We start from the raw sequence: 23,072 nt of genomic DNA, 5'->3' as shown, positions 1-23,072 counted from the left end.
ACAGAAGCAGAAGATATTAAGAAGAGGTGGCAAGAATACACAGAAGAATTGTACAAAAAAGATCTTCACGACCCAGATAATCATGATGGTGTGATCACTCACCTAGAGCCAGACATCCTGGAATGTGAAGTCAAGTGGGCCTTAGAAAGCATTATTACAAACAAAGCTAGTGGAGGTGATGGAATTCCAGTTGAGCTATTTCAAATCCTGAAAGATGATGCTGTGAAAGTGCTGCACTCAATATGCCAGCAAATTTGGAAAACTCAGCAGTGGCCACAGGACTGGAAAAGGTCAGTTTTCATTCCAATCCCAAAGAAAGGCAATGCCAAAGAATGCTCAAACTACCGCACAACTGCACTCATCTCACATGCTAGTAAAGTAATGCTCAAAATTCTGCAAGCCAGGCTTCAGCAATACGTGAACGGTGAACTTCCTGATGTTCAAGCTGGTTTTAGAAAAGGCAGAGGAACCAGAGATCAAATTGCCAACATTCGCTGGATCATCAAAAAGGCAAGAGAGTTCCAGAAAAACATCTACTTCTGCTTTATTGACTATGCCAAAGCCTTTGACTGTGTGGATCACAATAAATTGTGGAAAATTCTGAAAGAGATGGGAATACCAGACCACCTGACCTGCCTCTTGAGAAATCTGTATGCAGGTCAGCAAGCAACAGTTAGAACTGAACATGGAACAACAGACTGGTTCCAAATAGGAAAAGGAGTACGTCAAGGCTGTATATTGTCACCCTGCTTATTTAACTTCTATGCAGAGTACATCATGAGAAATGCTGGACTAGAAGAAGCACAATCTGGAATCAAGATTGCCTGGAGAAACATCAATAACCTCAGATATGCAGATGACACCACCCTTATGGCAGAAAGTGAAGAGGAACTAAAAAGCCTCTTGATGAAAGTGAAAGTGGAGAGTGAAAAAGTTGCCTTAAAGCTCAACATTCAGAAAACGAAGATCATGGCATCTGGTCCCATCACTTCATGGGAAATAGATGGGGAAACAGTGGAAACTCCCAAATCATTGCAGATGGTGACTGCAGCCATGAAATTAAAAGACACTTACTCCTTGGAAGAAAAGTTATGACCAACCTAGATAGCATATTGAAAAGCAGAGACATTACTTTGCCGACTAAGGTATGTCTAGTCAAGGCTATGGTTTTTCCTGTGGTCATGTATGGATGTGAGAGTTGGACTGTGAAGAAGGCTGAGCACTGAAGAATCGATGCTTTTGAACTGTGGTGTTGGAGAAGATTCTTGAGAGTCCCCTGGACTGCAAGGAGATCCAACCAGTCCATTCTGAAGGAGATCAGCCCTGGGATTTCTTTGGAAGGAATGATTCTAAAGATGAAACTCCAGTACTTTGGCCACCTCATGTGAAGAGTTGACTCATTGGAAAAGACTCTGATGCTGGGAGGGATTGGGCGCAGGAGAAGGGGACGACAGAGGATGAAATGGCTGGATGGCATCACTGACTCGATGGACATGAGTCTGAGTGAACTCTGGGAGATGGTGATGGACAGGGAGGCCTGGCGTGCTGCAATTCATGGGGTCGCAGAGTCGGACAGGACTGAGCGACTGAACTGAACTGGGGAGGAGAAGCGGCAAAGATGGGACAGGACCCAAATTGCTCCTGGAGTGTTGGTAACATTCTGTTTCTCGATCTGGTTACTGGTTATTTGGATCTGTTTGTGAAAATTCCGTATGACTATACACTTCTGATTGGTGTATACTTTTTGTATGTGTTACATTTCAATAAAAAGGTTTTTAAAAGTCCCACTATTGGGACTCATCTGGTGGTCAAGTGGTTAAGACTCTGCTCTTCCAGTGCAGGGGGCTTGGGTTTGATCTCTTACAGAGGATCTAAGATTCTGCATGCCATGTGGTATAGACAAAAAAAAAAAAAAATTCCACTATTATCACCTACCTCAAACCCCATGACTGTTACAGGGGGGCCAAGGTCCAAGGTGCTTGGGGAAAAGAGACTGAGCTGAAAAAGTTACTTACACTGAATTTAATTACTGATAATTTCGATTTAGATAGATTACTTTGTCACACACACACTTACTGGAACTCCTGTGCGTTAAAATGTATTTATTATTTATTTGGCCTTGCCATGTGGCATGTGAGATCTTAGTTCCTGGATCATAGGTCAAACCTATGCCCCCTGCAGAGGAAGTGCAGAGTCTTAACCACTGGACCACCAGGAGTCCCCTGTCCTGTGCATTTTGAAAGGCACCTACTATTGACAAGCAGTCACCCAAAAGATGACATGATTGCAATGAAACTTCTAGATACTCTGGTGTGGTAGGAGAATTGCCCAGGCTCTGCTCTCTGGCATGGTAGGCTTAAAGTCTGTGTCAACCATTTGTTAGTTACGTAACCTTAGACAAGTTACTTCTTCTGCATTTCTGTCCTTTCGAAGGATAGTTGTAGTCCCATTTTATAGGCATATTCCCTGTGTTAAACGAGATAATATACATGAAGCACCAGGCACTATACCTGACACATAACAGGAGTGCATTAATAGTAGACGATTACTTAGGTGCAAAGATCTCCCAGGATGTAAAGGCCATGGGGTCATAGAGTCAGACACAACTGAGCAACTGAACTGAACTGAAAGGTCTCCCAGTCAGTAATTCCCAAACACTACCTCACAGATAATCATTACCTGCTGCTGCTGCTAATTTGCTTCAGTCATGTCCGACTCTGTGCCACCCTATAGACAGCAGCCCACCAGGCTCCGCTAACCACCAGGATTCTTTAGGCAAGAATACTGGAGTGGGTTGCCATTTCCTTCTCCAAATCATTGCCTGCAGTTAAAGCTAATCACAAGCAGGAAAGATTCTGAAAGCCTGAAAATTACTTCAGTTCTCATGATCCACGTGGGAACGAGAATCTGGAGTTCTAGTAACAGGTTTTTCAGGATATTTGCTTTCAAAAAGTATCCGCCCCATTCCACTGCCCTCAGCCAGCCATGCAATACCTGCGTCCCTCCCAGTCTTCCCACACCCCTCAACAAAGACAGCGGCCATTTCTCACGCCTCCTGTGGCTCATTCCCATTAGCTTGCTCTAAAAGCTTCTGAAGTTTTCAGGTGGAAATACTTGAAAGCAAACTTCATGCTCTTATTTCTAATCCCCAAGAGGCTCACCATTCTCTTTGCCCACTTTTCACGCTTCCTGGGTCCAGGCAACATTGTGAAGGTAAGCGCTGTCTCCACACCCAACAGAGTCTGATAGAGGGTTAGGAGGCAGCCAAAGTAGTCTCTTTGTCTCTCTTCCAAGATAAAGCACTTTCTCAAAACATTTGCATTTTCAAAAGGTCAGTGGTGGTACGATTATAGGTATTAGGCATTTTTAAAATTACTTTCTGCATTTTCCTAATTATCTCTGACTATGTATTATCTTTACTATAAGATTCTTTGGGACCGTCTGTAATTACAAAAGCATTTTGTGCTCAATGCAGAAAACTTGGGAAATATAAAGGGAAAAGAAAAGTCCCCTTAATGACATCATGCAAAGAAAACAGCTGTTAACATTTTGGCATATGTCTTTCAGACTTTTCTCTCTGCAGAGATGCTTCATTTTTGTGATCTGGAAAGAAATGTAAACATTTAAGAGACAAAGCCTTGAGTCTTTAGTCTTCAATTTATTTCTGTTTTTAAACAGCATCTAACGGCTTGGAAAAGTCCCTAACAGCAAGGGCCTGCCCCATGCACTCCCAGAGGCTCCCCTAGTCAGGGCTGGGGTCCAGGCTCCAGTTACTCCCCTTCAGCCACACCAGTCACCAGGCCTATTTTCTCTCCATCTCTGGAGACATGGAACAGAAGAGGATCTCCAGTTAGAGGCAAAGTTGGAACTAAGGGATGCTACATGGAAGGACTGGGCTGAAACACAGCTGCCTTTGTTAGTCTTGGGATATTTTGGGATATGGTAGCATGCTCAGACAGGAGGGCATGAAGAGGGGCTCCTGAACTCCTCTCTGGCCTCATTCATTCCTGGGCAAGCCGCACAGCACCCCTTCCTCTTGCCCAGCTCCTCAGTGCACTCCCTTTAAAAGCTGGGCAAAGGATGGCCCGTGTCATTCAGCATTCCTGACCATGATCTGCTCAGCTGCTCTTTACTCCTGACCTAGACAGGATGGGTAACTGGGAAGGTGATAACAATTCAGACCTGAGTGTCCCACTACCTCACGCTACAGGGCTTGGGACCCGACTGTACCAATCCCTTACCAATTCTCACCTAAAGGGGAATAATACAAGGGCATCTCTTTGTGAGGAGGGGCAAACCTGGGCATTTAAACCACAAGCACAGACACAGATGGGCCCCCAGGCCAGAGATGCCTCAATGCATGCACTGAAGCCACAGGGCCGCTCAGCTGGGAGAGTAGGGGCCCCAGCTTCTCTCCACACCCATGGTAACCATGGAAACATAACCACCCCCTCTGCCAGCTGCCTGCGTTTAGACAACCAGGCCTGGCCCACCTCCACCCAGCAGAGGCCTGAACTGATGCCAGGCCGGCCACAGAGTTTTGCAGGAAGAACTGGGATTGGGTGATGTGGTCAGTCCAGGCTTCCAGCACAGCTCAGGAGGGCTACCACAGGAGCCTCCATGCCTTGCCGCCTGGGCTGGGGTCAGACGGGGCTTAGTCAGCCAGCACAGCGGCCGGCAGAGCCAGCCACGTGGCCCCGGATGCCCTCGGCCTGTGGGCTAACAGCTACTGTGGGGCAGTAGCCCTTGCTGCAGTAGCAGCAGCCTCTGAGACTCACTGACGGGGCTCTCTGGCTGCTGCTGCCCCTGCCCAGGCCGCTCAGCCAGCTCCCCGGGGCTGAGGATGTACCGATAGTCACTGGGGGTGCCCCCCACGGCCCCCAGGCCACTGTCATCCCCCGCCCCGCTGCTGGCCTGGTCCCCGCCAAGCAGCTCCAGGTCACCTCCCTCAGTAGGCTCCTGGGCCCCCTCAAGGTTGATGTACAAGGGGTCCTGGCTGGCGGACAGTACAGACAGGCGGCCCAGGACCGTCTCCAACTCCATTCGCAGACACGTGAAGCTTGGGCGCTGCTTGGGGTCGGCGCTCCAGCATTGGTACATGAGCTCATACCTGGGACAAAGAGAAGGGTGAGGGGAGGGAGTAAGGAGCCAGAGAAAGGGGAAGAAGGGTCCTCCTTTCAAAAGCAGAGGCCCCTTTATTATATGAAACCACAATTTAAAAAGATGTGATGGGACTTCCCTGGTGGTCCAGTGGTTAAGACTCAGCATTCCCAATGCCAGGGGCCTGGGTTCGATCCCTGGTCAGGGAACTAGATCCCACATGCCGCAACTAAGAGTTTGCGTGCTGTAATTAAAAGATACTGCATGTCACACCTAAGGATCCTGCATGCTGCAACATAGATCTAAGATCCTGAGTGCCTCAACTAAGACCCAGTGGAGCCAAATAAATAAATAAATATTAAAAAAAAAAAAAAAGATGTGATTATGGAAGTTCCCTGGTGGCCTAGTGGTTAGGATTCTGGCTTTCGCTGCTGCGGCCCAGATTCAATCCCTGATCAAGGAACTGAGATCCTGCAAGCCACATGGCAAGGTCAAATATATATAAATCGAACACCGTGTATCTGACACTATTTACTGGCACTATGGGTTTACTGTGTATCTGGCATTATTCTAAGTATTTTATATTTATTACTAATTCTCACAATATTATGAACTAAGTGATTCCTACTCTACCAGTGTTCAAAAAAAGGCACAGAGAGGTTAAGAACGTTGACTAAGGTCACACAGGTAGAAAGTGATGAAACCAGGTGGGTAGGGTCTAGAGACCCTCTTCTGCTGTTTTGGGAGTGGGTAGTAGGAGTGTTTTTGTCCTGTGAGACACAGCCAGGAGTCAGGGTTATCTGGGGGGGAGTGAGATTTGAGCATTCACCCTTTGTCCTAAATCCTCATCCATTCAGGGGGTCCTAAATCCTCATTATTCATGGACACCTTGAGAATCAGAAAAGCTTCCGGCCCATTCCCTGGCAGCAACATTTTTTATGTACAACTTTAGGAGCTTTATAGATTCCCTGAGGTCTTATTCCTATTCCCAGGGAATGCCTCATGCTGAAGGAAAAAAAAAAAATCTAACAGGAAGGGGCTGAGACCAGATCTAGTCAGAACAAATGCCTGACTTTCTTGCCTGTGCCCACAATAAAAGACCCAAACACTCCCACATACCAGGCCTCCTGACAGGGGCCTCCAATGATGGGGCAAAGCCATGCCAGACGCTGAATAGGTCATGGGAATGGTCCAGGCCACGGCTATGTGGCTGGGCTGGGATATACTGTCAAGGCCGTGCCAGGAGCCAACTGGCACCTGTCCACGGGCTGCCTGGTGGGAGGCCAGCGCCTGCCCACCCCCTACTAAGAACACTAACTTCAGTCCTGAATGACACTAAGCCAGAGCCTGGTCCCCACTGCCCAGTATAGCCTCTGTGGCTTCAGAGGCCCAGGCAGGCTGCAGCCACTGGGAGACCAGCGTTTTCTGACTCCCCTGAGCTCTGTTGAGGGGAAGCCCTGGTTTGTGCACTCAGATTTCCCTCTCTCCCACAGTCCAGCCTCAGGGTCCTTCAAAGCTCCTACCCTAGAGGAAAGAGGACCCCACCACTCAGGCTGAGTCTTCCTCTGCCTGTCTCCATTCTTGGACCTCTGAAGGTCCAACCCCAGAGCAGGAAATAGATTTGTAGCCTCCCATTCCCTAGTACTAGTGCAAAGGTCCTCTGGGGGCCCAGGGAATCTCTGGCTTGCATGGCATGAGAGAATAATACTAGAATAGACAAGTCATAGTGGGGGTCATGTTTAATAGGTACCTTCGAAAATCACATAGATCTAGGTTCAAGTCTGAACTTATTCACTTAATAGCTGTGTGACATGGGTTGTGTTATCTAACCTCTTTAATCCTAATTCCTCATCTACAAAATGGGGATAATAATAGTCTTTTCCTCATAGGGTTAGAGGAGGATTACCTGAAAGAATGCCTGTGAAGTAGCCAGTTGATGTTAGTGATACTGTGTTCTAGTCACACAGGGTTCATGACTCTCCCCCGAGTAGCAAGTGTATCACCATCCCGCCCCACTCCCAAGGGCTCCAGGCTTCCAGAAAGCAGGGAAGACAGTGCCCTTCTCCCCAGGATTGCAGTCTGTTATCTTAGGTCTCTCCACTCCCCCAGAGCAGAGGCCCAGATAAGAAAGGAACCCAACCTCCTGCCCCCAGCGCCCCCTCCCTGTCAAGCAAGGAATGCGATGGAGCAGCAGTTTTTCCCAGCCCCCAGGGAGCACTCCCGGAGGGGGAGGGAGCTCAGCTTTGGAGAAGGAGTCTGGGTGGAGAATGCTAATGGGAACCTGCAGCCCACTGTTGCTCAACCAACCCTGGACCTTCTGCCTCTGGGGGGTGGATACCTGGTTCTCCCCAGAATCTGGAGAAAATGAGCAATCGGTAAAGACTGGAGGAAGAACTATAGGATGATAAAGGAGGAAAGAAAGAAAACAGCAGTCGTAGATGAAAAAGAAAGTTTGGGGTAGAAGTCAGACTCGCCTCTAATGACAAGGGTATTTCCACAAAAGTTCAGCTGAGGGTCGCAGCCCCCGCCAGGACAGCAGGTGTGGTGGTAGCCATCCGCTGAAACCCCAAACCCCTGTTCCCTCCCAGGATCCCCTCCCTGGGGCACTCACACGTCCTCCATACACTCCGGAGGCTGTTTCAGGCGGTTCCCGCCGATGAGGTAGTTGTAAATCTCAGCGTTCTCGATGCCAGCGTATGGTGTCTGCCCACGCGTCATGATCTCCCACATGGTCACCCCGAAGGCCCACTGGGACAGAATCGAGGTTGGGGGGAAGGTGTCACTAGGCCTCCTAGGCCAGGCAGTCTCGAAGCAAGCACATCTTGGGGCTCAGGGGCCTCAGGCTGGGACAGCCAGAGTGCAGAGGGCTGAGTGGGCCAGGCCTGGGAGAGGCTCCAGGTCCACCCACACACTAACCACAGTACTGCCCCGCCACCTGCTCACCACGTCGCTGTGCACAGTGTACAGGTTGTCAGCCAGGCTCTCCAGGGCCAGCCACTTGACGGGCAGTTTGGAGGCACAGCCCTGACGATAGTAATCCCCACTGTAGATCTTCCGGGAGAGTCCGAAGTCAGCCACGCACACCGTCATGTCTTCTGCCAGCCTGGGAGGGGTTGGAGGGTGGGGTCAGCCTTCCACCAGGCCGCAGCCTTACTAAATCCACGGTGTCTTTGTCCCCAAGCCATCTCCTCACAGAGCAGATACTGTTCCAGGCGGGGCCTAGTTCTTCCTGGTACTGCTTCCTGCCTCCCACCTGAACCCTCCAGAATTCACATACATGCAGTTCCGAGCAGCCAGGTCTCGGTGGATAAAGTTCCGGGAGCTCAGATACTCCATGCCACAGGCAATGTCCACCATGAACCGGACCAGGGTCTGCAGCGGCAGGTTCTGGTGGGCAGACAGGACAGCAAACTCAGGACAGACCTAGCCAGGGCAGGAGGAAAGGGATTCCCTGACCAGGAAACCTAACAACTGTCCTCAGAATTGCTGAAAGGAAGAGGGTGGAGGGGCTTCCCAGTGCAAGGAAGCTTTGGCAAACTTGAGGGAGGGCACCCAAAAGTCAAGACTGTCCCAATCTGGGCCCCCCACGGGGCTCCTCTCCCAGGAAGGGGCCTGGGTAAGCGTCAATTCCCAATGGGGATTTGTGAGGGAGAAGAAAGCCTGTTAGCAATAAAGGTCAGACTTAGAGCCTGCCTTCTCCCAACCTACTCAAACGGCCCTGCCCACCAAGCCAACCTCTCTCCCAGGGTTTCTGTGCTTTTCCAACCCCTGGCCACTCCCACCCCAGGCACTCACAAAGGGGTTCTCGCCAATCCGGGAGGTGAGCAGGAAGGCGTGCAGGTCCCCATGCTTCATGAAAGGCAGGATGACCATGGGGATGGGGAGACGGCCTTTGGCCCTGCTCCGGAGGCTTACCCCTGGGGACAAGGGAGAGTCAGCGGGGCACATAAAGGTCAAGGGACAGTCCAAGCATCAGCCTGGGTCCCCGCCTGCCAGTCCTACCTCTAGCCCTGGCTCTGCTACCTCTTTCCCCATAAGTTCCACACTGGGCCCAGTGACTCCCCAGGAGTCATTCTGGCTGCCCCAGAATCTCTGGAGCATCTTCTCTGTCTCCTCCTCCTCTGTTTACACAAGCAGTCTTCATGTACAGGGTCTACAAACTGAGCTCCTTACCTGGAGCCTGATCAGATTTCAGCCACGCCCCTCCTTGCTATTTTGGTGTCTGCTTACTCACCAGGCAAGTCTGAGCTTCTCTCCACAGGCTGCCCTAGCACCTTGGAGGAGCACAGTTTTAGCCTCATTTTACATTTACTTCCCCCAAGAAGGGACTCACCAACAAGCTTGGCCACGTGTGGGTGGTCAAACTCCTTCATGCAAGCCGCTTCCCTGAGGAACTCTTCAATGTCACTTGAGGCAATGATGTCAGCTGGGAGAAAAGGAGGGAGGGAAGGAGGGAGCCGTGACCACCGTGGGCGTGGGGAAACAGTCTGGTCATGAGCAGGAGGAAACCCCACAGGCTGGTCTGTCCAGCATCTCCACTCGCTCATGCCTTCTCTTTGGTTTGGACAGCCAAACCACTCAACCAACCACAGCTTTAGTCACCCCAAGTGAAACCAGAGGATAGTCACTGCTAAGGCAGAGGACAGAGGCTGGGGCACCAAGGAAAGTGGGTTTATGCCTGTGAATTATTCACGTGGCAGAGAAAGCATCCCAGTTAGCACTGACTAACACATCTTGGAAAGTCTAAGGGGCCCAGCAGAGCCTGCTTCAGAATCAGCCCCCTTTCACCTTCCCAAGTGAAACCCTCAGTTCCACTATAGTAATAATTCTCCACTCACCTTTCAGCATCTTTACAGCCACTTTCACAAAGGAGCCATCCTCCTGCTTCAGTTGGGCCTCCCGCACTGAACCAAACTCTCCTAGGAACCGATCCAAACAATGGTGAGTCCCCTTGGCCTCCTGCCCCCCACCCACCTCCCCAGTGACCCTTCATAGGGACACAGTATCACTTTCTGGGGCCACTGAAGGAGGCTCCCTCATTCATAGCAAAACAAAGTAAGCTAGGAGTGATGACACCTCAGCCTTTCTCGCCCCAGCCTCCATTCCCCTAAACGTCCAGCAGCCAGGAGTTTATGAGCACATCCTGTTTATAGGAGCTGACCTATATCCACAGCCCAGAGTGACATGGAAGCAAGCAGACACACCCAGCCCTGGCAGCTCAGGCCAGTCCCTGCTCAGCCCCACATACCTTTGCCCAACATCCGGCCCAGGGTGAACTGCTGCTCCGGGATCAGCACGTCTTCCAGCTTGTCCTTCAGCTCGTCGCTGATCCCCAAGCTGTCCACTGCGGGGAGGCGGTCATAAGAAAGGGAGCGACCTCTCTGGTCCTGATCCAAAACTCAGCCTGCCTCCTCCACCCCAGACGCCACCCTCAAAGCAGAGGTAAGCTTTATTTAGCTCCCCCACAGCTGGGCCGGTGACCTCTGCGAGGATAGGTCTACGTGTCTTTTCCATGGTGTGCCTAGGACTCAGCAAGGTTCAGACCTATTGGTCAAATCAGTAAGAGAAAGGCAGGTGCAGGTTCAAGGCAGCCCATTCCTTCCTCGTAGGACTCCCCCCCACTCACTTACATGTGGCCTCGATGCGCTCAGGCCTTTCCCGATTGAAGGACCGTGCTGCCCGGAAGTGAACAGCTGGCTCCCCCCGGGCCATGACGCTGTCAAAGGCTTGCCTAAAAGGAGACCCAGGACTTGGAGTCAGCTCCAAGGTCTTCAGTCAGTGCCGGCCTCTCTCTCCATGTCCTCAGCCCTTACCCAAACCGTGTCTCCTTCCTCCTCTTTCGAAGCAGGATGAGGGCCAGGGCAGCAGCCGTCACCAGGGCTGTCAGCACGCCCAGGACCACAGGCACCCAGGATGTGCGGCTGTGGGGAGCACCCTGCTGGCCTGTGGGAGACAGGGGCAGTAGCACGAGCTGGGCTGACACCACAGAGACCCTTTAGAATTTGTAAATGAGGGTCAATGAGCCTGAGCCAATGGCTCCTCTCAGTCAGTAAGGGAGCAGAGTGGAAAGAGGCTCCAAAGGAAGACCCAAGAGTTCCTACTCTGTCAGCCACAGGCCCTGGCTGTTGGGACCTACAGTGTGACCAGGGATTTCTATGCTAGTTTGCATGGCATGGGGGTGGAGGATGAGATACAACCCTGGCCTCAAGTGCATGACTCTGAGTCTTCGGGCCTCTTAGGAGGGGAGGTGCTGCCAATCTCCTCCCATCAGTCCAGGTTGCCCTGGAAAGCCTCAATCCCATGGCCCCTTCCCCTTATAGGCCTTACCTGCGTGATCATGAGAAGAGACCACCAGTGGCTGACTCCAGGGCCCACAGCCAACTGCGTTGGTAACACACACACGCACAGTCAGGTCCTTCTGGGGATCCCAGCCCGTCAGGTTGGCCCTGGTCCCCTCCACTGTCAGCTCACCCTGCAGCCAGGAAAAGTCCCCATCCCACACTGAGCCTGAGGAAAAAGGCTCCAGCTGGGTGGGGCCTGAAGGCAGAAAAAGATCTCACTAGGAACATGGGCGGCTAGGAACACTGTGGGTTCAGGGGATGCAGGGACACAACCTGCTGGGAGTCATCACATTCCTGCTGCAGGCTGCAGAGGCCTCTCCTGAACACAAACAAGGCTCAGTCTGAGAAAGCAGGGGTGGAGGATGGGAGGGAACTGAGGGGTGGAAGAGGATAAGAAGGCCTTATCTGTGTCCTCCCCTGGTTTGTGCAGGAATGTACTTCCTGCTTGACTTTCAAAGTGGACACTGGAAGCAGTCTTCACAGGAGATGGACTCCAATGAACAATGCAGCCTGCAGAGGAGGGCAGGACAGCGTAGACTCCCAGGGGTGGTAGAAGGCCCACCACGGCCCCCCGCGCTCACCAAGGACCGCTAACCTGAATCTTGAAGGGCCTCAGAGCCCTGATGGCTGACTGTAGTGCACTTGGAAGTTTCCCTTACCTGGGTACCGTTGTCTTGAGCCCAGGACATTTTATAGGGTCCCAGGGGGCCTTCTGAAGGGCCCTCGGGGATCACTTCTTCCCACTCCAGGATGAGGCCAGAGTCTGTGTATATGGCATGGAGGTTCTGGGGAGCGCTGGCTGGGGCTGTTCCCAAAGAGAAAAGCTTGCTAAGAGCCCTGCCCTGCCTGCGCACCGTCACTAGCCCACGTGGGCCTTTGGAACCGGCTCCATAGAACTAAACTGCTCCGAGAGCAACAGGTCGGGGAACAGTGTGTCTGCCATTGCTCACTGCTATCACCTGCTGTCCTGGGGAGTAAGGGTGAGCAATGGCAAGGCCTGGACCATCCCAGCGAGGCAGGGTATTGCTCTTCATCACCTTGGTGGCTCCTCAGTGGCATCCTTCACTCCCCTCTCCTCATAGCCCTGCAGCCTCCTTGCAATTGCTAGCAACTCCATGCATGTCTGTGCTATAGGGTCACTGCGCCCTCTTTCTACATGGATTTCCCCCCAAATATGGGTCCTTCCTTATCATTCAGACCTCAGATCTCTATCCAGGTATTCCTGGAGCCCCCTACGGTACTCTTTAGCACCGTACTATCCAATCTTTTCTGCTTGTCTGCTCCACCCGCTAGAACTAGAGCTGCTGGATGGGGGCTGGATTTATCCAGTTCACAAGTAAGCAGCAGGCACTCAGTGAAGTGCTGGCTGACTGATGTATGATCCCCCCTCTTAGGTAACCCTCTTTCAATCAACTCCATCAGAACTGGAGCTGACACGGCCCCGCCCCTCCTCATCCCTGCCCAGGTACTCTGCTCTGTAAGTCCTTTACCTAGACCCTTCGTCCGAAAGGGCACCCAGTCAGCATATGGAGAGGGCCCCAAGGCATTGGCACAGCGAACCCTGAGGCTGTAGTTGGTGGCGGGTGTCAGGTCCCGAAGCAGGCAGGTAAAAGGTGGCACGGGGACCATGACAGCCAGAACCTCCCAGTCTCCTGGGGCCTGAATCACCTACAGAATAGCAGAAAATCAGTGATGTAAGGGAGGGAGGTTTCTTAGGCATGTGAGATGAGATGGAAGGTAGGATGGGTATGGATATGATCGGGGGCTTTCATCTATGCCTCTTCAAGTCTATCAGTGGAGTAACCGAGACATGGAAACAACCTAATGTCCAGCAACAGATGGATGGATAAAGAAGATGTGGTATGTGTATGTATACATACATACATATATACCCAATGGAATATTAGCCATAAAAATGAAATAATGCCATCTGCAGCAACATGGATGGACCTAGAGTTTATCACGCTAAGCAAAACAAGTCAGAAAGAGAAAGACAAGCACCATATGATATCACTTACACGTGGAATCTAAAATACAACAAAAATGAATATATATATGAAGCAAAAGCAGACTCACAGACATAAAGAACCGACTTGTGGTTGCCAAGGCGGGGAGTAGGGGAGAGGGAAGGATTGGGAGTTGGGGATTAGCAGATGCAAATTAGTATACATAGGATGGGTAAACAACAAGGGCCTACTGTATAGCACAAGGAACTATATTCAATGTCCTGTGATAAATCGTAACGGAAAAAAAAGAACATATCTATCTATAACTGAATCACTTTGCTGTACTGCAGAAATTAACACCACACTGAAAATCAACTATACGTCAATTAAAAAAAAAAACTATCAGCAGACATTTGCAACCCATCCTTTCCCACCCTCCCCCACTGCACATTCCACACCTCTGCGTCTTTGCAAATTCTGTTCCCTTTGCTGGAAATGACCTGCTCTTCCTAATGAAGTCCAACTCATCCTTCAAGAGTCAGTGCAAATATCACTTTCTCTGTGAAACACTTTCTCAAATACTCAGTAAAACTGATGCCCCTTTGTGCTTGACGCATAATTATGTTAGAGTAGATACCACTCTTTGTATTCATTTGGCAAAAAAGTTCGTTTACATTTCCATAAGTTGTTACAGAAGAACCCAAACTTTTTGGCCAACCCAGTAACTGTTTAAATGCCAGCCCAGGGACTTCCCTGGCAGTCAGTGGTTAAGACTTTGCCTTCCAGTGCAGGGGGTGCAGGTTCAATCCCTGGTCAGGGAGCCAAGATCCCACATGCCTTGCAGCCAAAAAACAAAACATAAAGCAGAAGCAATACTGTAACAAATTCAATAAAGACTTACAAAAAATAAATAAATAAAAATAAATGCCAGCCCAGAGTCTTAGAGCTTCTCAAGGGCAAAGTGCCTAGGATCTTAGGGGCACCATGAACCTGGCCTGCACCTTATACTTTGGGGACCCAGGGCAAGAGTACAGATGGGGAGATCCGGTGTACTACATGACTAAACATTATGATTTTATATGATTTTAAATGTTAAAAATCAGCTAACAGGCTATTAAGTAAAATAGTTTCTATCTTAATATACTGACAAACAAAGCTACAAAACAACCTGGAAGATCAGGTTTGCAGTTTTCTACAATTCTCTGAATCCTTGGAGTTCCAAGCCTGAATGAGACAGCACAAGAAGAGCCAGCCTCCAGGCAAGGGTCTGCACCATGAGGGACACCATGTGCATGGGTGTGGACAGTGGACTCCATACCCAATCCCCCTCAGATGGCTGTCCTTGGGGCTTAGTGGTGCATGTACCTCGGTGTGATCCATCCTTGGGAGGATGGAGCAGGGAAGAGGCCCATATCAGCCCCAGAAATAGACAGATTTAAGAGGAGGGGGTGTCCTGGTGAGCTGGACGGGTATATTCCCTTCGCCCTATGTATTCCCTGCCCAGCGGCAAGAGGTGCAACCAAAGGAGGGCCAGAGTGGGGTCCTCTAAAGGTGGGCACCCAGAGCAGGGCCCTTTGCTGCCCAGGAGAACTGCCTAGAACTGTTTCAAAGGTTCCCCTTAAATAGCTTTGGAGTGAACAGACAAAAACAAATGAGCTGGCATTGCCTCATTTTTTGATCACCTTACTTGGCCCTCCCGCTCTCTAATGTCCAGGACCCCTTCTGGGCCCCTGTGTCTGAGGCCTGAGTCAGGGTGTGGAGCTCGAGAGTACAGGCATCAAATAAATCAAAGCTCTGGGGTTTTGCCCACATAAGTAAAACTCTTCCAGGGTATCCCCAGTCTGATCTACCGATCCGTTTTCTAGCCTGAAGAATGCACAGGTTGAACTGATCTGCCATCACTTGTTTGCCAGAGCACCCTATGATAAGGGGCAACGGCCAGGGCTGTTCCTGGTAAGGGAATAACACCTGAATAGTGGAGTCCAAGCCCTGAGGGCAAGACTAGGTAAATGTGATACCACTGTCAACAAAATGCCACCAAGACAGCCAGGAGGAGGATGGCCAGGAGAGCCTGTCCCACCCTCGCAGCCTACCTGGACTGTACAGGATTGGATCAGGGCTCGGCCGTCGGCCCCTGGCATCCAGGCCACGCTAACGTTGCTGCTGGAGAGCTTCGTCACTGTGATGTTGAAGGGGGCTGCGGGGAGTGCTGCAGATGGGGACTTAGAGTCAGTGCCCAGGAAGGACAGGGAAAGGGAGAGAGTATGGGAGTCGAGCCATGAGGCCCTCCCTAGGGTTCTCCCCACCAAAATGATGGCCATGAAGCACTCCCAGGACCACAGTAATACAGAAGCCAAGCAACCAGCAGCAGACAGCTGCTCATACCTGGGAGGGGGCCTAGGCTGTGGAGATAGGTCGCCTCTCCCTGAATCAAGAGCCCTGTCTAATCAAGGAATAGGATAAGACAGTGGATGGGTGGGGAACACAGTATCTTGGCCTTGGGAGATACCAGTGAGAGGCAACTGGCCCTGCAGCCACAGCCCACTCCTGAGCATACATCAGCTCTCTCTCCCTCTGTACCCCTCCCACTGTGCACAGCAGCCCTCTGGGTCTCTACCATCCTGCTAGGCTGTTTCCCCCACCCCCATTCCCTCTACAGGGGCTGGAGAAGCAAGACTGGGCATGAGCCTTGACCGTCTCCTGCCAGCTCCCTCCCTTCTTCCCTCCCAAGGACTCTGCTCTGAGATGGGAAATCTGCTGTGACGTCAGGTTTCTATTCTCATCGCAGCCGTGGCAGGGTCTCAGGTGCTCCCACTAGGAATGGAGCTATGCCAGTTAACTCCTCATCCACCAGATCCCAGCAGGACTGAGGTGAGTTGGAACACCAAACAATTCCAACTTCACCCACAGCCGGCAGAGAGGGCCTCTGCCTCACCGCCCCTCACTTCCTGGGGTCCTCCTACCTTGAAGATGAACAGTGGCAGTGCGAGAAGAGGCCAGGCCTTTTGGGTTGTGAGCTTCACAGGAGAACACAGTGCTCTGGGTCACCCCTGGGGCCAGAAAACCTTAATTAGCATACCCTGAGCATCAACTCCCACTCAGTCTGGGATTAGGGAAGGGGGATAGCCAGGCTCTGGGTCTGATTAGCTTAATACCCTCCAGCCAAAAGAAAGGGTTAGACCATAGGGACCGATATAAATCTCAAGGCTGGGGCTCTGTTTTCTCATCTTCTGAATGGCAGAGTTGTGAGAACCAATTGATGTAACATATGTAAAGTGCACAGTAAAACATTTGAGAAATGTGACATGTGACACCCCCCCACCTCAGTCCCATCTCTGGCAGACAGCACAATGTTGCCTCCCTTTTCTGGTCATTCCTTTGCACATTCCAGAGAGCCCTTCTGTATTTGCTCTGTTCCAAAACATTGTTCTATTTGCAAATTCTCTGCCTTTTCAGTAGTTCTCTGCTCCTGAAGGCACAAGTCTTATCTCCCCAGTTATACTAATTCCCAGGGGGCTGGACCAATGGCTTCTCTTTCTTTTGTCCTAGATCCCCTGTGGTGCCTGGCGCAGTGTGGTGTGTGGAGTAGGAGTTCAGTGAGTGCTTATTATCTAGCTGGCTGCCTGAGGGTCCCCACCACGCACTGCTAGAGAGAACTGAACCCGACCTCCCTTCTCATCTGCTCCAACACAGTGCCTCCCGAACGGGACCTGCCCCACTTCCAACCGATCCTGCAGTTCATCTTTTTTCAAATTCCTAAGGGACTTGGCAGATCAGTGTCCATCCCTCCCAACTTGCAGTACAGGAGACCAAGCTCAGATGCCCATCTTTTTCGGCCAGTTCAAGCCTCCACAAGAAACAATAACTTTGTTTCACACATAAGCGAGCCCTTCGTGAGGTGTGTGCCTGGGGATCTTGGGGTCCATGTGGGTGTGCAGGCATGGCAGCTTTGGTTTAACTGTGTAGAGGCATGGCCAGATACAGTTGTTTGGGAAAGGTCTGGAGATTTTCTGGAAAGGGCCATTAGAAGAGTAGGCTCATGTATCTGTGTGCTGGCTCCCCCTTCCCCCTTTTCCTCCCTGCCCACCCCACCCCTCCCCACTATCCCCAACACAGCAGCCTGAGATTCTTGTCTTCTAGACAAGTCTGCCAGACACTCCTCCTAGTTCTGCGTGGGCTGGCTCCTGGCTCCTTCCCTTGGGAGGGGTGGGGGGATGGGTGCCCTTGGTCCTACACATTCACCTCCCAGGGCCAGCTGTGCACGGCCTAGTCTGCTGTGAACTAGCCTACTGTGAACGAAGGGAAGAGGCTCCAGCATCTCCTTAAGCACACACAGCAGGCTCACCACAAATCAGCCCACCAGGCCAGTCTAGCACACCTGACTAATGAGCTTAGTAATGGTACAGGTCATGTTCTCAGGCACTCTGGACACTCACAACAGCAAGCTTAGTGACTGAAGCAGGTTAGAACTCTGCCAGCCTCACCACCCCTGCTCAGAGCCCCTTGGGAGGCTGCTCACCTGTGACATTTAAAACGGAAGGAGAGGGAGCAGGTTCCCCAACCTGCGTGCCTCCTCTCCACCAGATGATGGTGACAGGTTCTGGGGGCCCCACAGCCTCGCAAAACAGTTGGAAAGGGGCATTGGGCGGCACTGCCAGGTCTTTTGGCTCCACAGTGAAAAATGGCACACCTAGGGGTAAAAGGCAGGTGGGGAGTGAGCCTTGAGAGAGGGATTCTCCCTTCTCTAACAGCCCTTCTCAAAGCCAGGGAAGAGGCAGACGATGGGGAGCTGAGGGAGGGGCAACAAGGAGGAGGAGTGGGCAGGAGCTTTAGCAGAGTTCTGCTGGCAAGCCCTAGATCCCACTCAGGGGCCTTTGTTACTTTCTTAGTCACTTTGTTTTCCTGGGCTCAACAGCTCTGAGCTCCTGCAGCTGTGGAGTCTTCCTCCCCTCCCCCAGTCCTCCCCCTCCTGGCCTGGCCACTTGGCAGAAAAAGGTCTAGCCCCAGATGGGTGTTCAAGGCTTGTTTGTCAGACAACTGGAACTCAACTGCACCCCATAGATTCTGGGTGCTAGCCGTCCCCTTGGCTCTCAAATCCCCAGGCCTTGCATGTAGGGTCTGGGCCTGGAGTCTGGTGCAACCAGGTCCCAGAAGGCAGTGGGGCCGCCCAGATTCCACTGAGCTTCCTTGGGCATAGGTGTGGTCCCTAGCAGACAGCGCCTGCTCAGGTCAACACGCCTCTGTGGCTCTGCCTCCTCACCTTCTACCGTGAGCCACACTGGCTGGGAGGTCTCAGTTTCATCGCCATCCTCCACCTGGCACCAGTACCTCCCTGCATCAGAGCGGTCCACTGACTTCAGGCTGTGGAAACAGGACACAGGGCCTCCCAGAGTCAAGGGGGGCAGCTCTGCTGGGCAGACTCAATGGGTTCAGCCTACCCCCACTTCTGGAAGTATCCACAGGTGGCCGAATTTAAAAAAAACAACAACAACAAAAAAACACAGACCTATGGACATCAGCATTGCCCCCAGCTCCCAAATCCCATGGCAAGAACACAACATGCCCCCAGACTGGCATCCCACACCCTCCCCCAGTCCTGCACCTGAGGAAGCCAATCCAGTGCTGCTCACTGACGGGGATGTACACCTGATCCATGCTGTGGACCACAGCCCCATCCTTCACCCACTGTATCTCAGGCTCTTCCATCCCCTCCACACTGCAGTTGAGCTTCACCGGCTGTCCCTGAGACACCGTCAGCTTCACTGGGGCCCCCATGAGCTTCAGGCCTGAGAGGTGGGAAAGAGAATGTGTCATTCTGTTTGACAGGCACCCTGAGTCTGGAAATATCCCCCATCCTCTCCTAGCACCTAGTTTCTGTGTCAGAAGGCTCATTCCTAGCCAGTGGCCAAGGAAGCACAGGCAGGACGGTGTGGGAAGGAAGGTGGCCTAACCAGGGCTGCGGGAAGGAACATGACAAGCTCTCCAGGCACCATTTCTACCACTGCCAAGTTCCTCCCAGCTGTAAGGAAGTGACCTGTTCCCCATACCTCCCTGCTGGGCAGTGTTAAGTCGGGCCCAACCACCAAAAGGAAAGCAAGCCAGGCTGCAACAGTGGGGCACCCTCATAACCTGGGGCAGGTACTGCCCTCGGAATCACTGGTGTACCCAGTCAGTGCAACAGGCAGTCAGCTCTCCACCCAAGGTGACAGCCCAGACCCTGCACTGCTGTTGGCATCCTCCTGCACCCCCGCCTCTGGCAAATGTAAGGAGGAAGGGAAGGAGGGGGTGCTCCCCCGAAGTGGAGAACATATGGCTGCAAAACCACGTCAGATCAAACACATGGCAGCCTTCCTGGCAGCCGGCCGCTCTATTAATACCTGAACGTGTGCAGGGGCGGGTGCTAGGAAGATAGGAGGTAAGAAGGGAAGGGAGGGGCCCTGAGCCCAAGACCCCTGAGCTACTGTCACACCAACAGGGGGCTACCCTCTAGAACACTACCTCTGAAAACACACACACACACTCCTCCTGTGTGTTTTTAAGCAGTGAGGCAGAGAGGGGCAGGTGAACTATCCATAGAACTGAAACCCAGTCCAGCTTCTTCCTGCCCTTTGCTGTGTGATGCCAGGCAAATTTCTGAGCTCTCTGATCCTAGATACACACACTGTTCCGCTCGTAAATACTTGTCACTATTTCCCTTCCTTTGCCTCCTTTGAGATGCTGATATGGCAGGGGCAGCTGTCTGAAAAGAAGATACCTGCTGCTTTGCCAGGTGTCACTTCTTACTCTTCACCTTCTCAGGACCAGTCACAGGGCAAAGAGGGGTAGCTTTACACCCCATACAGGACAGGCAGTCCCAGGGGTGTGTAGTGTGAACTTAGGGATCCCGGGTGCTGCAAGAAGCACTCTAGCCACTGGCAAATGCTTCAGTGGCTGTGTGGGAACACAAGGCTGAGCAAACACCAGCAACTCTGCCCCAGTCCATCATCTCCAACATGCCTGGGTTTTAGGAAGCTCAGAGCAGGCACAGGGACTCGAGTATGCCCGGGTGTTTTCTGTGACTGGGCACTGTGAGAGCCCCTGTACCTACATGATGTAGGGGTCCTGTGGGTGCTGAGTCCCAGCCCCAGTGGCTTCAGAGTGGACCTTCGCATGTGGGGCGAGCAGACAGGGGTCTCCAGGACTGGGAGGGGTGAACAAACAACTCGGAACATCGAGGCGGGAAAAGCCAGTCCCTAACATCCCCCGCTGACCGCTCAGCTCGCAGCCCCACTCCTTTCCTTACAACCCCGCCAGAAGAGCCCGGGCATGAGAAAGTTGGGGGGTGGGGGCCCCGACCCGAGATCCCGGAGCGAACCCACCGCTGAGCCCCCTTCCCCAGCCCCCGAGCCTCGGCCTTCCAGCTTGGAGCCCCCCGCTCGAATCTCCGGCCCGCCCAGGCCCTGGGCTTGCCCGGCCGCAGTCCCCGGGCTCCGATCCCCGCCGCGCCCCTCCGCAGCCCCCCGCTCTCCGCCGCCCCCCGGGCAGCCCCTACCTGCGGCCACGGGCTCGGGGAGCAGCAGAACCGCCAGACCCGCCAGCAGCAGCAGCGGCGGCGGCGGCGGCCGCGGCAGCGGCGGGAGCCCCGACCGCCCCATGCTCCGCCTCAGCGCCATCGGCGGCGACGCCGCACCATGCCGGGCCCGGCCCGCGAGCGACCAGGGAGGAGGGAGGAGAGGGAGGAGGAGGAGGAGGGCCGAGGGAGGGACGGGGGCCGGCCCGGGGGGCGGCGCTGGGGCTGGGGCTCCGAGACCCGCGCCCGCTGTGAGTCGCCGCGGCGGCTGTCAGCCACGCGGGGTCCCCGGGGCCGCTCCTGGGCCACCGCGCTCCTTCCACAGCCGTCGCCGCCGTCGCCGCCGCCGCTGATTCATGTTCTTCTTGGAGCCGCCGCCTCCTCCCCGGTCGCCCGCCCGCCCGCAGCCCGAGCTCGTACCGCCCCCCCGCGGAACCCCGGGCGGCTCGCTCCGAGCACCAGCCTAGTAGCTGCCAGCCAGCCGGGCCTCCGGCAGACCTCCACCCACAGACCTCCGCAGCCTCGGCCGGCTCCCGCGGTCCCAGAGAATACCCCAGTGCAGAACCCAAGGACCTGGCTGGGTCCCCTAGATGGACACCCTAGCCACGCCCCTCCTTTCCTTAAATACACCCCAGCATCTTTTCCAACCCAGTACTCTAGATCCTTCCCTCAAAACCTTCCTAGAAACCTCTACCATACCCCAACTTTTGTCCAGACTCTGATCACAGAACCTAGCACCCTCCTTTCAGCACAGAAAATTTCCCCTGGATACTTCCAACCATCAGGCCCTGAAATTGTGGTGACTCAGTGCTCCCCCCACAGGACCTACTAGCACACCTTCGTGCCTCATTCATGAGTTTTTCACCCAAATTCCCTGTATTCGTATCTCCAAGACCTTGGGCCTTGGGTCTTGAGTTCTGAGATCTTGGTAATCCTCTGGTTTTATCTGCTGTTGCCACTGTTCCACTACATAGGTTAAAGCCCAATGGCCCACATCTCTGAGGGACTGTCATTCTTCCTAGTTGCTCCCTATGCCTCTAGCCCCCATCTCTCAGGATGTGATGTGAAAGTTGGCTGTGTTCTCACAATATCCAATAAAACATTAGCTATTATTAGTAGATTACCTTGCACATAGTAGGCACTCCATAAATAGACAGATGTTTGTTAAATGAATAATTGCCTCAGAGCTTGGCCTGCCCCACCACCAGTAATCTAAGGGGTAGCTGTGGCTACAGACATCCTGTCTGGCTGATAAAGAGCTGGTTCCAAATCCATTTTACCAAATGTCCCCTTCCTTTTGCCCTTGCCTTTAGGGGTCCCCAGGACCAGAACTCCAGAGGGCAAGTCCCAGAAGTACTGGGTAGGGAGGAGGGACAAGCCACTCGTTTTCCCCTCTTCCTCACCTTCCATTTCCCTGAAGCCTCACTGGATCTTTCAAGGGATTCTCCTTCTGAGCAGCAGAGGCCTGCCTCTTCCTTCTCTTGGCCCCATCAATGCTTGTTTATTTATTATACTGATAACAACAGCAGTTCTGGCGGCAGCCTCAGAGCCAGCTGGGGGCGCCCCCAGGCGGCAGCACAGGGAAAGTGCTGTCAGAGTTGGAGGGCGGGGGCCTGAGTGTCCCTTTAACTGAGAGCTCAGGCAGTCTTCTGAGGCGCTGTGGGTCGGCTTTGGGACTTTTTCCTAAAGGAAAAATCTAGATCCTTTCCAGAATCCACAGTTTCGGAGCTCGCGCTGAGTCGGATCAGGGCAGACAATAGTCTAGGGCTGAAGCCAGATTCACCCGGGCCGCGGCTACTGCGGCAAGAGTGGCTGCTGCGGCCCTGCCCTTGAGCACTTGTCATTTCTCAAGGTCCTCTCCCCCAACTCTCCTCTCTGGAGGCGACTTCAAGTTTCCAATGAAAGGAAATTGTTGACTCTGGCTGACACTGGAAAGACCGCTCCTAGAGGATGTTGAACTTGGAGCCCAAACTGGCCTTTTAACTTCCTCTTCTCCCCTATCCCAACCCTGCCCCCTATTAATTCCTGAACTCTGATGAGAATCCCAGTCCAAGGACCATCCTTGGCCCCCAGGCAAAATGGATTTCTGGAGCACATGCCTCTGCATTCTCCACTCACAGTCTTTATTTTCTTTCT

The 23,072-nt window shown here is 52.8% G+C and overlaps 1 protein-coding gene across 2 annotated transcripts; it reads right to left on the bottom strand.

The window, feature by feature from the left end:
* Positions 1-3,638: 3,638 nt before the first annotated feature.
* On the bottom strand, positions 3,639-22,451 carry TYRO3 (TYRO3 protein tyrosine kinase). Of its 2 annotated transcripts, none has more exons than XM_069597862.1 (19): positions 22,340-22,451; positions 18,990-19,173; positions 18,648-18,748; positions 17,907-18,077; positions 16,351-16,437; positions 15,481-15,596; positions 12,932-13,109; positions 12,101-12,246; positions 11,428-11,572; positions 10,914-11,043; positions 10,731-10,831; positions 10,349-10,444; positions 9,939-10,019; positions 9,434-9,526; positions 8,896-9,017; positions 8,378-8,487; positions 8,044-8,203; positions 7,712-7,848; positions 3,639-5,110 (listed from the first exon to the last, which is right to left on the bottom strand). In XM_069597862.1, the coding sequence occupies exons 1-19, from the start codon at positions 22,344-22,346 to the stop codon at positions 4,720-4,722; spliced, it is 2,556 nt and encodes an 851-aa protein (XP_069453963.1). In that variant the 5' UTR covers positions 22,347-22,451; the 3' UTR covers positions 3,639-4,719. The 2 variants fall into 2 exon arrangements, with proteins under 2 accessions (XP_069453963.1, XP_069453962.1); XM_069597861.1 differs by lacking the exon at positions 22,340-22,451 and adding an exon at positions 20,919-21,321.
* Positions 22,452-23,072: the final 621 nt, after the last annotated feature.

Source organism: Ovis canadensis, chromosome 7 (assembly GCF_042477335.2).
Source record: "Ovis canadensis isolate MfBH-ARS-UI-01 breed Bighorn chromosome 7, ARS-UI_OviCan_v2, whole genome shotgun sequence".
NCBI lineage: Eukaryota > Metazoa > Chordata > Mammalia > Artiodactyla > Bovidae > Ovis > Ovis canadensis.
Note: the sequence above shows the minus strand (reverse complement) of the source record. Positions and strands in the feature narration are given on the sequence as shown.